Source organism: Phoenix dactylifera, unplaced genomic scaffold, assembly GCF_009389715.1.
Source record: "Phoenix dactylifera cultivar Barhee BC4 unplaced genomic scaffold, palm_55x_up_171113_PBpolish2nd_filt_p 002200F, whole genome shotgun sequence".
NCBI lineage: Eukaryota > Viridiplantae > Streptophyta > Magnoliopsida > Arecales > Arecaceae > Phoenix > Phoenix dactylifera.
Genome location: NW_024069460.1, coordinates 30,012 through 43,289, shown reverse-complemented (window position 1 = coordinate 43,289; position 13,278 = coordinate 30,012). Strand labels below are relative to the sequence as shown.

The 13,278-nt window shown below is 40.3% G+C and overlaps 2 protein-coding genes across 2 annotated transcripts; both read left to right on the top strand.

Annotated features, from left to right (window-relative positions):
• Positions 1-2,696: 2,696 nt before the first annotated feature.
• Positions 2,697-4,203, top strand: LOC120109446 (ELMO domain-containing protein A-like; the record flags this gene model as incomplete). Its single annotated transcript, XM_039123203.1, is given in 7 exon segments — positions 2,697-2,765; positions 2,968-3,001; positions 3,004-3,082; positions 3,180-3,234; positions 3,360-3,480; positions 3,558-3,700; positions 3,814-4,203. Coding segments are annotated over 7 exon segments (603 nt in total), but the record flags the coding sequence as incomplete, so codon positions are not given.
• A 7,082-nt stretch (positions 4,204-11,285) lies between these two features.
• On the top strand, positions 11,286-13,278 carry LOC120109445. The gene is made up of 2 exons (XM_039123202.1): positions 11,286-12,658; positions 12,753-13,278. Exon 1 carries the CDS (start codon positions 11,401-11,403, stop codon positions 12,559-12,561), a length of 1,161 nt encoding a protein of 386 aa, XP_038979130.1. The 5' UTR covers positions 11,286-11,400; the 3' UTR covers positions 12,562-12,658; positions 12,753-13,278.

Genomic DNA, 13,278 nt, shown 5'->3' with positions numbered 1-13,278 from the left:
TTTGTTTCATTATCACCCATCTTCCAAAATGCTTATCCCTTTTAAGCTCCTTTTTATCCAACTCTCTTCGATCGAAGGTTTGTTGTGCCGGAACTAGGCTCGTACCAGTTGTCCGGCAGCATAGGTCGGTATGCCCTTGTACCGTTCCATCCGGGCCTGTACCGATATAGTAGAGGAGGTAGGGGAGAGGGAGAACGGGAGAGAGAGGAAAAGAGAGAGAAGGGGGAGAGGGAGGGAGAGAGGAGGGTGGTGGAGGCCGGTGATCCGTGCAAAGGAGGCGGAGGAGAGGTTCCACCTTGAGTCTCATGTTTCGTTCGAAACAAGTTCCAAAGGAGGCCCATTTTTAATTTAGAGATTTTTAAGTGAAGTCGGCAAATAAAAAGGAAGCCCCCTCTGAGACCCCTGTTTCGAACAAAACATGGACTCGAGGTGTAGCCTCTCCTCCGATTCCTATGCGCGGTTCGCCGGCTTCTGCGCGGCTCGCCGGCCCTCCGTCGGCCAGCCTTCACCTTCCTCTCTCTTCCTTTCTCTCACTCTCCCTCCCCGCTTGCTCTCTCTTTTTCTCTCTTTCCTTTTTCCTTCTCCCCCTACGTCGACAGCTTTCGTTTCGGTTGTTGGAACTGTTCCGGTCCACCGCCGGTACGGCTCGATACGCCCTGAACCGCTCTGTTCGGGACAGTTCCAACAACCATGCTTTGATCCAAATTCTTGCTTTACTCTTGCCATGACCTTTGACCCTTGCCACAATCCATCCTCTCGCTATCGCCACGGAGCCTCATAGCTTGGCCTCCTCTCACTATCGCCCTCGAGCCCTGGACAAGCCAACCTCCCTTCAACGTCACCATTGAGCCCCCAATAAGATGACCTCTCTACCGACATTAATGCATTGGCAATGTCGACTCCTCCGAGGTTGACAACTCCTCGGACACCTAATTACTGATGCCATCAAGATCCTCTATAACCCCTCTGACAATGTTGCTCGTCCATGTACGCCAAGAGATCAAGAGGGGAGGAATCTTAGGATTTGGCATATTTGGGGTCAGGAAGGCATTATATTTTCCCCTCCTCTTCTTCTCACCCTTGGTTGACTTGTGGGTCTTAAGTCTTTGACCCGAGCAGCTCAAGGTTGTACTGTCCAAGTTACCAATTCAAAGATGGTTTAAACTATCTCTAGGTTTAGCCTTGACTCGACATGCAAGGTCTAGCAGGTAATTGGTTGACCTAGCCTGGCCAACCAGGTTTCTAAATGTTGCTTTTAAGCAAGGTTTTAAATACCATGGTTAGGGGATGTATTGATCATTTATTAGTACAGCTCCTACATCAACTCATGCTTTGTGGATACAGGGTGGTATAGCATAGTATGGCATGTTACTCAATTACAAGATTTCCTCAATTCAGCATAAAGAATATTAGTCCGGAATAGGCATGTCCATGTTTTCTTTTCTAACCAATCTCTCCATCAGTTGATTGACCAAACGGTTTTGATTATTAGTTTGTTAAGGTTTCAACGTCAGCCAAAATATTTTGGCTAGATAAGTAATTTTTTATTTTAACTAGATAAGTAGTTGTATAGCATACCTGTTGTTGACTAAGTAGACCATCGTGTTGACTCATGTTAGGACTTCTTAATAACAAAACAAGATAGCAACTTATATTTATTTTGGGAAAACTGACTGACCACCTCTTTGCTGCCCAATGTGTGTTCAACTGTAGCTCGTCAAAAAGGAAATTAATTATAAGATTAATAGTCACCCAAAACCAACCCATGTTTGCATGCAGAAGCTCCTGCAGAACTCCTAAATGATCACGTATTATATTAATAAAAGGAAACCCAAGCAAATCGAAACTTTTACAGGGTGAGTTTGAGGCCAAATTAAAGGTGCTTGTTTTGGGATTGGCTTTTCTGCTGACCGACAATGGCTGGCCCTAATGCCATGTTAGGCTGTTCCTTTTCTTCCCATATGCACCACATATGAGGTGAATTGTCATGGAATGTGCATAAAATTGACCTCAATTTTCTTGTAAAGAACACAGAAGTGGTAGTTCTGCATATGTTGTTATTGACATGGTGTCTTTTTATTTTCAATTTTGACGATGAAGTAGTTGATGCTTGATCTTTGTCTATGAGATCCTGTTAATCTGTGAGAGGATTTGCTTTCTTGAGGAACTCATCTATCTTCAACCTCCAACTGACATGGCTGGTGTTTTTTGACCGTATCTGAATCATAGATTATGCTTGCTTTTTTGTTAGTACATTTAGAATATCAGTTGTTAGAGGAGTTTAGACTGTAAAAAGGCACTGGTCCCCACTGGGACTATGCTTTCCTTATCTACATGCTGCATCAGCTATGCCAGAAAAGTGAGGTCGGCTTTACAGAGTAATAAATATAGATGTCATGTCCCTAACCAGAGAGTTGCTTCTATCAATAAGGCAGAGACCTATACCTCTGTTGATCTGTCAATATTCTCAGAAAAAAATAGAATATCTGGCATTTGGAGATTGAAAAGCAATCAATGCTTTTTTTTTGGCTAATTAGATAAATTTTAATATGCTTTGTTCTATTTTCAGCTTCATTAAGTTTATCATTGTCTCTCCTGGCATATAATAAACTTTCTACCTCTAAATATTTGTATAATGTAATGTTTTTTTGGTTATGAATGATTATTTTCTGATTTAGTACTGCTCAACCTTGTAGGAAGAAAGACTGAGATATTTGAGGCAGAGACTGGAGGTCCCATTCGATGGTTCTCGTGTGGAACATCAAGTACATCTTCTTGCCAGAATTTTAATTTATTATCAATTGCATGCTTGTATTATTTCTCGAACATTGTTGTGAGACCTTGTTCCTTTTTTTCCGACATTTCCTTTTCATTGATAAGTTGATGGTTCTTTGGACTTTTCCCTCTTTTCAAGTGAGAATAAATCTAATATGGAATCATAAATCCGATGCTGATTTTGTATTGCAGGACGCCCTGAAACAACTCTGGAGATTGGCTTATCCTAATCAGAGATTCCTCCTCTCAAATCAGAGTTGTGGAAGGAGATGGGTTGGCAAGGTTCCGACCCATCGACAGATTTTAGGTAATATGACCAAGCACTTTGCAGAGGTTTGCTCATCTCTCGTGTACGAAATAAATGTACTTGATGGTAACAATTGGTGCTGATTATTTGTTCTCAGGGGCGGTGGCTTTATATCATTGGAGAACCTCATCTTCTTTGCCAACAACTATCCTGTAACTACCTTCTCTTTGGAGATGCCTTTCATTTAATTTAAATTCCCTTTTCTTCCCTCATGTTTATGTTAAACTGGAGGCCATGGATTACTTATCTCCTTAACCTTCTGTTGTTTCTTATGGAGGATTCTTTCCAAATGCTGTTAAAGAAGCAAGAAGGGAAAAGAGCTGAATGGGAGTACCCATTTGCCGTAGCTGGTATTAATATATCATTTATGCTGATACAGATGTTAGATTTACAATCAGGTAACGTGTCAGACAAACAGTTCATTTTTAATATTTTTAAAACATATCTTAAGCAGTCTGTTGATTCTTTCTAGCAGGCATGCCAACTTCGAAGGCAGGAGCCCGTTTTCTGGAACTTCTTGGAGAAGATGAAAAAGCATTTGATAACCTCTACTGTGTAGCCTTTCGAATGCTGGATGCCCAGTGGCTTGCCAAGCGTGCTTCTTATATGGAGTTTAATGTAATTCTCAGCTTTCCAAATTTTAATAACCTCTACTACTCTATGCTGGCAGTTTTTGGTTTGTGTCTCCATTATCTGTGCTTTTTCTGATCTGTCTCCCTCATCCCTTCCAGGAAGTTCTGACGTCTACAAGAGCTCAATTAGAGCGTGAGCTTGCCCTAGAGGACACTACCAGTATCAAAGATCTACCAGCATACAACATGTTGAATCAATAGCATACCATTATTCCCAAATGTTAGCTTTTTCCTTTTTTTTCCTTGTTAACCCTCCGTATGCTATATGGCTATATTTAGGGTCACTCATCACCAATTTCATCTATGGTTGTATTCATACAAATGGTGGATGAAATTTATAAATGGGGCTCTCAAATACTGAATCAAATTTACAAGTACTGAATGACGATGTAATCAGAAGGAATATACCAGGACATCTGCTTGAAAAAGGCTGTTGCTAGACTTGTAAATTTTAAACTAATCGTATTTTGAATCTGCAGCTTTGATACATGGATGATGATGATGATGAAATGATTATGCAATAGGTGGATTGAATTTTTCCTTCTGTCCTTGTTCTACCTCTGAATGGGATCAGGAGACAAATCATTCGATCGGGAAAAAATGAACTCATTTCATTGACCATTCTCTTCCTGGCTAAGAAGTTAGCAGACCACTTGCCTCTAAACATGTGACCAAGGACTCGTTTGGTTCGTGGGAAATGAAGCAAAAAGTGTGAGCAAGGAAAAACAAAGAAATACTTTTTGTTTATTTGGAGTTTTCAAAGGAAGAAAATGGGAAAGTAACATTTTTTATGTGAATAAGATTATTATGTTTTATGAAAAAGAAAAAAATATGGAAGATATGGAAAAGCTATTTTTCCACTGGTTGGAAACTGAATTTTTTTTTAAAAATATTTTTAAGCCATAAAATTTCATGAATAAGGTTTTTTCTTTATTATAGGTATAATAGGTATTTTATATAATTTTTTTTTTTTTAAGAAGGTAGATGTTCAATCAAATATAGCCATTTTGGAATGTGCCAATTTCTTATAATCAATCAAATATGTCAAAATCGTTTTTTGATATCGTATTCTCATGAATCATTCTTTTAGAAAAATATTTCGACGAGGAAATTTTTTTTCTGTGAATCAAACAAGTCCTCAGATGAAAGACCCAGCCACTATCCAATCCAACACAGCCTCACCACCTGATGATGTTGAGGACCATCTGCTTTGCTATAGAGCCTCACCCTGATGATGTTGAGGACTATGTGCTTGCTATAGAATGTGGGACAAAGCAGGCATTTCTAATAAAATTAATCAAGACTATAAACAATGGAATAAAATTAGTGCTGCCTATTTCTAAATGACTGCGTTATCTGGATACCTTTGTGAATTTAAAGCTGCTAACCAAAAGTCAGCTGGTTTATTACTCTTGTTTTATGCATTAATTTTACTATTTAGATATTAAAATTGCAAAAGCAAAAAGATTAAAAAATGATGATTGACTTAGGAGGAGTCAGTATATTATAACATACTAGTTAAGGAACATAAGAGCTTCAATTATATAGGCAAAGTTGTTTTAGCATAGTCATTAAGTTTCATAATTTGAACGAAGGGCTAAAAATTTGCCAAGCTAATAAAAATTAAAACTAAAATTCAGAAAATTTAAAATATAGAAAAATAGAATATTTTTTATATATTTGTATATTTAATTATTTAAAAACAAGCAGGGGAGGCAAAACTTGTAAAATGCAAATAGCAAATACATACTGCATCAATATTATGTAATAGAGGTTTCCCTAGTTATTTGTAAACAAATCATGCATAATTTTATAAATTTTAAAAAAATTTTAACAGCAACTGAATAATTCTTATTTGATTTGTTGATAAAGACTAATCTGATGAATCATTTTGATAGGGGCAAAACCAAGAATAGCTTATTTTATTTCAATTAATCTCTTTTAAAGAGTATAAGGAAGAAGGTAGTTTCCCCCATGATTGCATTATTTATATTGAATTAGTACATATGGCTTGATGATGAGTACAGAAGATATAAAGAGGGTTGAATGCGAGCGGACCCAGTCTAATTTAAAGACTGCATGGGTAAAGGGCAGCCTTAAATCCGAAATCATGCTACTTACGAGACATTCCATGCATAGTTTTTTGAAACCATGCAAACCTTCATGTATTTTGACATGAAACTATGCATAGTTTCAGAAGATGGGTTGTCTGTCCCTTATTGCAGTCTCAAAGTGTCAAAGCGGGTATTCTAATCAATAGAGAATCACTGTCTTGATGTTCTTTTTCTGTAGGTTACCCTAACGGACAAAGGGCTAAGGACAGAAGGAGTTAGGAGGAGATTCTGCTGCTCAGTGCAGGTTGAATCTAGAAGAAAGCTTATGAATCTCTTCATTCTGAGTTGTTGAAGTCCAGCCTTTGAGGAGAAAAACCACCTGCTTCACTGATTGTTATGCTCTTTCCAAATGCACCAGCTTCTGATGGAGAGTAAGGTGTCGTGAGCTTAGGCCAAATCTTTTCTAGGGAAGAAGGCTCTCCGTTCATGCCAAAGGTCAAAAATACTATTTGGTATTGATGAACCCTCGAGTTCTGCATAAGGAGGTTTCAGAAAGATTTAGAATAGTTGCAGGCCAGCATTAGGTGATCCAAATTTTCGGATTATTAGTGCACAACGGGTAGGAGTTGGGACCTGTGGCACCTTTTTTTGTGAGGTTTTCAGTGGTAAGGACTTTATTATTGTAACATATATAGCCAGTTGAAGATCTTAACCTTCTCAGGGATCGAGAGCTTCTATACTATGGCCCCGAAGTGGGATGTGATCCCACCGTGAATGAAGAAGCGATAACAATGCTTCACTAAAATGAGTGATTGGAGTGTTATTTCCTGTGTCTACTGTTGTTCTCATTACTAAGCTGTGTGGAGCAGAGGGAGGAGCATAAGGCATGGAATGCTGTTCCAGTTGCATAGCTCATCGAGGATCTGAAGTTAGAGGACAAGTGACTTCCCATAAGGAAGTTGGCTATAGAACCAGCTTGGCTCTTGGCAAAGAAGAACAAGTTGAGGAACTTTAGCATGAGAGGTTGTGGATCAAGCCATAATAAAATTTGTTGGCCACTGCCGACTGAGAGAAAGGAGCATTACTGAAACAATTGGAAACAATTTCAGGATGTTTTTCCAAAAAGAAAAGGCAGTTCTTATCAAATGTGGTGAAGGATCATCGGAGAACCTGCGGGAGTGATAAATCTTTTGGACCAGGACCTGCCATGGTTGTCATTGGTTCATGAAAAATTTGAATACCACCACTTCAATAGTAGAGCTTGGTTGGATTTTGAGGTTTTAGATACCCAAACGGCTTAGATTTTTTAGTGATTCTCTCCAAAGGAACATTGGATATAAGCGATATTAATCTTCTGGATGATAGTCGCAAGGATTAGGAGAGTTGACATCTAGTAGATAGGCACAACCCTAAGCACCGAGTTAAGAGAACTAGTTGACCAAGGAGGGATAATAACTTTCTTTTCCATCTTGCTAGCTTTTTCTCAATTTTTTTCTGAGAGGAGGTTCCAGTCGTTTGAGGGAAGCGTAATGAAAGGGAATTTCTAAATATTGAATGGGAAGATCAGCTATTTGGCACCTTAACTTCAGAAGCTTTTAGTTTCTTCTCTAGATAAGCCCAATCTGATCATATACTTTTGTTGAAGTTGATCTTTAGGTCGGTTAAGAGCTCGAATGAGTATAAGATCAGCTTCATCATTTGGATTGCTCCCTAGAGACATTGCAAAAGATCAGTGTGTCATCAGCGAATTGAAGACACTGAGTTTGTCCAATGATATCAAACAATCCGATCCTAGCGATTTAACTTTTCGAAAGTGGCTAATTTGAGTATTCTATCTAGAGTATCAGCCACGAGGCTAAAGAGCAAGGGGGAGAGAGGATTTTCTTGCTTCTAATCTCTCTTGTTCTAGAACCATTTATAGGGTCCTCATAATAGAAGTGCATATCGAAGCTAGTGAGGTCCTCCCAACATGTGCTTGACCTATTGGCATGATAGAGGACACAAAACCTAGAAATTATACTGGCCACAACTTCAATGTTCCAATAGATTTAAGGAAGATTGAGGAGGTTGTCACATACCTTGAACTTGAGTTTATGGTGTATTCCTTCCTTATATTGGTTGCAATAGTTCACAACTAATGAAGAGCTATCCCCATAAATGTGACCTATGGCCTTAAGCCTTTAGACGACCTCGTTGGAGGGGTAGGAGATGAATAATTTGTTCTCCTCGTAGAGTTTTTTCATTGTCTATGAGTTGGGTACCTGAACTTTGTGCGCCGGTGTGACAGTTACATAGTCAACCTTGATAGGTCGACCAAAGTATTCAACAAAGGTGATCTTATCAGGTAAGTAGAGATTTCGATCATTTCTGTAGTGAATGATAGGAAGGGTTTAAGATAGAGGAGAGATATGGATCCTCCAACTGTGACTCTGGACTTTTCATTATGTTTATAAATAAAATCAAAGCCCTCCTATTTAGAGTACTCCTTAGTGCTTTCCTAAATAGATGTATTGAAGCAAAATACTTGCCAAGCTTGAGCTCTATAGGCTTGCTAAAGTTAGTGTCTCATTGAATTCTGGAAACTTGAAGGTATCTGAAGCTTCTCCTTCTGATGAGCTGTCCAAGCTTCTATCCTCATCAATTTTAAGTAACTCAGATTTCTTGCCATCATCTCATCTTCTTCTCCAATTTCTTCTCCCTGATGGAGTCATCAACATAATCTTTGAAGAGGTCATCATCCTCCTTGTCACTCTCCTTAAAGTCACTCAAGGATAAGTCACTGTCATTGCCACTATCTTCACCATGCACTTGCATTTATTCTTCTAGAGTTCTCTTTTACCATGCATTCTTCTCTCTTCATATATTTCCTTATGTACCCCCCTCGTATTCTTCTATATTACATTCACTAAACCCTCCACTTCACATGCCTTTTGTTTCTCCTTTTCCTCTTCCCTACAATGCTCCACAATTGTGTCCTTTGGTGCAACTCGATTAGTAGCCGCATCATTCTGTTGGATAGATGGAAATGCAGGAGGTTCCTCTACTATATCCAAATCTTTTTCATCCACACTATGCTCTATATAGATTGTCACATTGTTTATGTTGCTTGTGACAGCCATCATCTACAACACATGTTTGTCATTGTTAAGTATCCTTAGTTCCTTTTCTATTGTCTGCCTAGGAACAAAGTAGTACAACTGCTCAATTTTCTAATATCTGAGATTTTTGGTCAAGTTCTCTAACTCTATCAAACTTATTTTGCCTTAGTCACAGTTTCACAATCTGCATAAACTCTCATATAAAGAATCATATGTGCAGATACAGTAAAGTCTGCAATCATGTAGTCCACAATCTGCAATGAAAAATAGGTCAGCAGACAATATTGCACACTTCCTATATTCACATATATCATTGTCATAAAGCATAACATTGGTAGATATATAGGTAGATAACATTGCACATTTCCCACATGGAAACAATTTCATAGAGATCTAACCCAAGCAATATTTTACTACAATATGGCTCCCTAACAAGCAATTCCTAAACACTACAGTCATTGATTCACGACTAATATCAAGAATAGCATGAAGCAAAAGCCCTAGTAGCACAATTAGGGTCACTGATTCATGAAACAACCGGCATTATCAAATACATAGAATATTTAAATGGCAAACATACAAAACCCTACTTTCTTCTTACCTAATGGATGGTTTTGGTGATAGCCTCTTAGATGAACACTTTGGCGAACCAATGAGAACGATTTAGCTAAGTTTAGAGGGAATGTAGTCGGCCAACTGGTCGAAATGGAGGAGAAAATGAGAAGTCGTAGAGATGGAAGTAGGAGGGAATTAGCCGGGCTGAGAGGGATATAGTCAGGTGCCTAGCTAGAATGGAGGAGAAGGAGGGAACAAAAGGGATTAATCGAGTGCTAGCCAGGTTGGAGGATGAAATGACAGGGATTAGTCAGATGCCTAGCTGAGATTTTTTCCAAATTTGATTTTGTTCCACCGGTATTAGTCAAGGGTAAACTAGTCATTCATACATGTCGTTAACGGTGCTAGAGCTTGGATGGACAACTGGTCCATATTGCAACAAAAAATTAAATTTTGGGATCTAATTGAAAAATTTTAAAGGTTTGGAGTCAAAGTGTCTCTCACCAAAAGTTGAAGGAGTGTTATTGTAATTATGTCAAAAATTAACTGATATCAATGAGAAGGTCCAAAAACATTATGAGATGAAAGCACCACAAAAACAATATAACAAATGACAACTTGAACTATAAGTTATTGTTGAAAGAAAAGCTGACGTATTTGTTTATTTAAAATAATGATTAATGATTAGGGATTTAAGCTCTTGGCAATATATTTATTTAGAATAGTCAGTTGGGCTCATGGCAATGATGAATGTGCATGCATGGTTGCTTGTCTTTGAAATAAATAAAAATGTAAAAAAAATGTTATTTGTCATAAACATGTCAAAGCAGAGAACTAAAAGTAATACACAACATTGCATCATGTACATGATATTAGAATGTAGAAGTAAATATAATTTATATACTATGGGTTGGGCTAAACTAGTATGATTGAACAGGTATCATGAATTGGCCCTTGGGCTTGAGACTTTTGATCGGGCCATTCAAATTTGGCTTTTTCTTTGGTACACCGGCTTCTCACACCGAACGTATATAAGTGCAGCAAAAAAAATCAAAAGATAGAAGCAAACTAAGCGAGAGGGGAACATTCGCTTGGTTCACCCAGAGGAACTCCCCCGCCACATAGGAGGCCACTTAGTCAGCAGCTGAGTTGGCCTCCCGGTACACATATGTAGCCCTGAAGAAGCCGCAGTCCGCTGCAGTCCACCATATGTCAAAGAGCAAGGGCTGCCTGTCTAACTTAGAGGGTCGCCCACAAATTTCCTCTACCACTGAGGTTGAGTTGCTCTCCAAGTGGATGTGCTTTACACCTAGAGCGTGCCTCGCAAAGGTAAAACCCTCCCATGCCACCCGCAGCTCCGCTCCTATGACGGAGGTATCAAAGATCCGTCTACCACCAGCCGCCACAAACATGAAGTGATGATCTCTAATAATGAAGCTCACACCTCCTCTCTCGCCCCCATCAGTAGCACTACCATCAAAATTTACCTTGAGACAGTTAGGAGGTGGTGGCTCCCAGGAAAAGAAGGCAAATTTGGTCGTTGACACAGGTGAATGGGAGACCCAGATGTCCCTCGCCACCTCAGGGGAATAGGATAGTGAGGTAGAAACTAGACCCAAATAGAGGTGAGATTTTGGATATTGTCTAAGCAAAACAATTGTAATGCTGAAATATGGATAAATAACATGTCTACTGAATTATAGACAAATAATTTCAATTTAGTTCTTAAATTTTAACAAACATGTACTAACAATTGAATTTCTCGCACACCTTGTATTTTGAGTAAGGTGGAATCCAACTAACAAATGCTACGGAGGTGGCACCTAACCCGTCTTCAACACAAGCAGCGCTATTGGGGTTATTTGATCAAATTCCTTGAACCGTTTCTAGGGTTTATTTGCCCACGCCGCTCCACCTATTTCCCCGTTTCCGAACTCCATTTCCTCTTTCCAGCCCCCCCTCTTCCCATTTTCCCTCCAATGCTTCTCTCTCTCCTCCGCAGACGTCCCCTCCACTCCACCGCAACCCTCCTCCGTTTCCTTCACCACCCAATTCCCAACCCCACTGACCAATCCGCCGCCGCCTCCGCCGCCGCCGCCCCCGCCACCGTCTCCTACCTCATAAGCTCCTGCGGCCTCTCCCCCTCCGCCGCCCTCTCCGCCGCCGAAAAATTCCATCTCAAATCCACCGCCAACCGCGACGCCGTCCTCGCCCTCCTCAACGAACACGGCTTCACCAAGCTCCAGATCGCCAACCTCGTCTCCAAGCACCCCGCCCTCCTCGCCGCCAGCCCGGAGAAGACCATCAAACCCAAGCTCGAATTCTTCGCCGGCATCGGCTACACCGGCGCCGATCTCGGCAAGCTCATCTCCTCCGACCCCAACCTCCTCTTGGTCAGCCTCGAGAAACGGATCGTCCGCAACTTCGACTTGCTGAAGACACTGCTCGGCTCGCCGGAGGCCGTTGTCGCGGCGATCGCTGGTTCCTCTCGGCTTCTCCGGTACAATCTCAGCACCATGATGCTGCCCAATTTGCAGACATTGAGAGATCACGGAGTTCCGGCGCCGAAGATCGTCATGTTGGCTACCAGGTATCCACGAGTGCTGATGAAGAAGCCCGATCACTTCACCAAAATCGTCAAATTGCTTAAAGAAATGGGGTTGAAACCGATATTGACAAAGTTCATTCTCGCTATCAATGTCATGTCGGGGCTGACGACGGCGACGTGGGAGAGGAAGCTAGCGGTTTATAGGAGTTTAGGATGGTCCGACAAGGAGACTCTCATGGCCTTCACGAAGCACCCCTACTGTATGCTATCGTCGGACAAGAAGATAAGGGAAGTGATGGAGTTCTTTGTGAAGAAGCTGCACTGGGAGCCGGCATTTCTGGCAGCACGTCCGAAGCTTCTGTGCCTTAGTCTCGAGAAGAGGACCATTCCAAGGTGCTCGGTTTTCAGCATTTTGGAGTCGAAGGGATTGGTGAGCTGGAAATCGGGTGTGCATACTTTTCTGCTAATAAGTGAGATAGACTTCTTAGAGAAGTATGTGATCAAGTATAGGGAGCAGATCCCCGAGGTGCTTGAGGCTCACCAGGGGAAATTGGAGTTTGTAGGACTCCAGAAAAGGTACCGGAGAAGCTAATGGAAATCGGCAATTGCGAAAGGGTTTAATTGCTGGAGTTCTTGACTTCCTCTATCTGTTCCATTTTGTCACACTCTTGGAAGTTTTATAATTTCCAGTACGTTGGTTCATGCTGACTTTTTACTCTTGTTCTTAACTTTTAACAAAAACTAAGCTCATTCTAAACTGAGTGCTTGATCACTTTGGGCCAGTTGTTCTTGTATGGTTGTCGCTTCAGCTACCAGAATGACATGCACCATGCTTTAAAAGAAATTATATTGCCAAGATGGGAGTGAATTGTCTACATTCACAGATAGACTCAAGCTAATTCGGGATGTTCACTGTGAAGGGGATTTTGGAAGGGTAGCTTGGCAAATTATCTCACCGTTGGTTCTTGTTGTTTGGCTGGCAAAAAATGATCTCCAAATGTTTCACATAAAAGAGAATAATGTGTCCATTCTGTCCTGCATGAAGGTGAGATTTTCTGGAACTCTCTATTGGTCTGTGATTTTTTTTCTTAACCCACCAATTAAGTAGTTCATTCTTGAAAGTTTGGAACTTGTTGACATGCTCTATTTTGGACATCTGTATATGTTGCTGATTTCATTCAGAGGTGTTGAGTGTCATTTTGATCATTAAATATATTGAGGCTATTGACCTCCTCTGTAAATGTCTGAGATGATTTTTCAATGTGCCACATCTTGTCTCCAATCTTCTAACTAAAATGTTGTTCACATA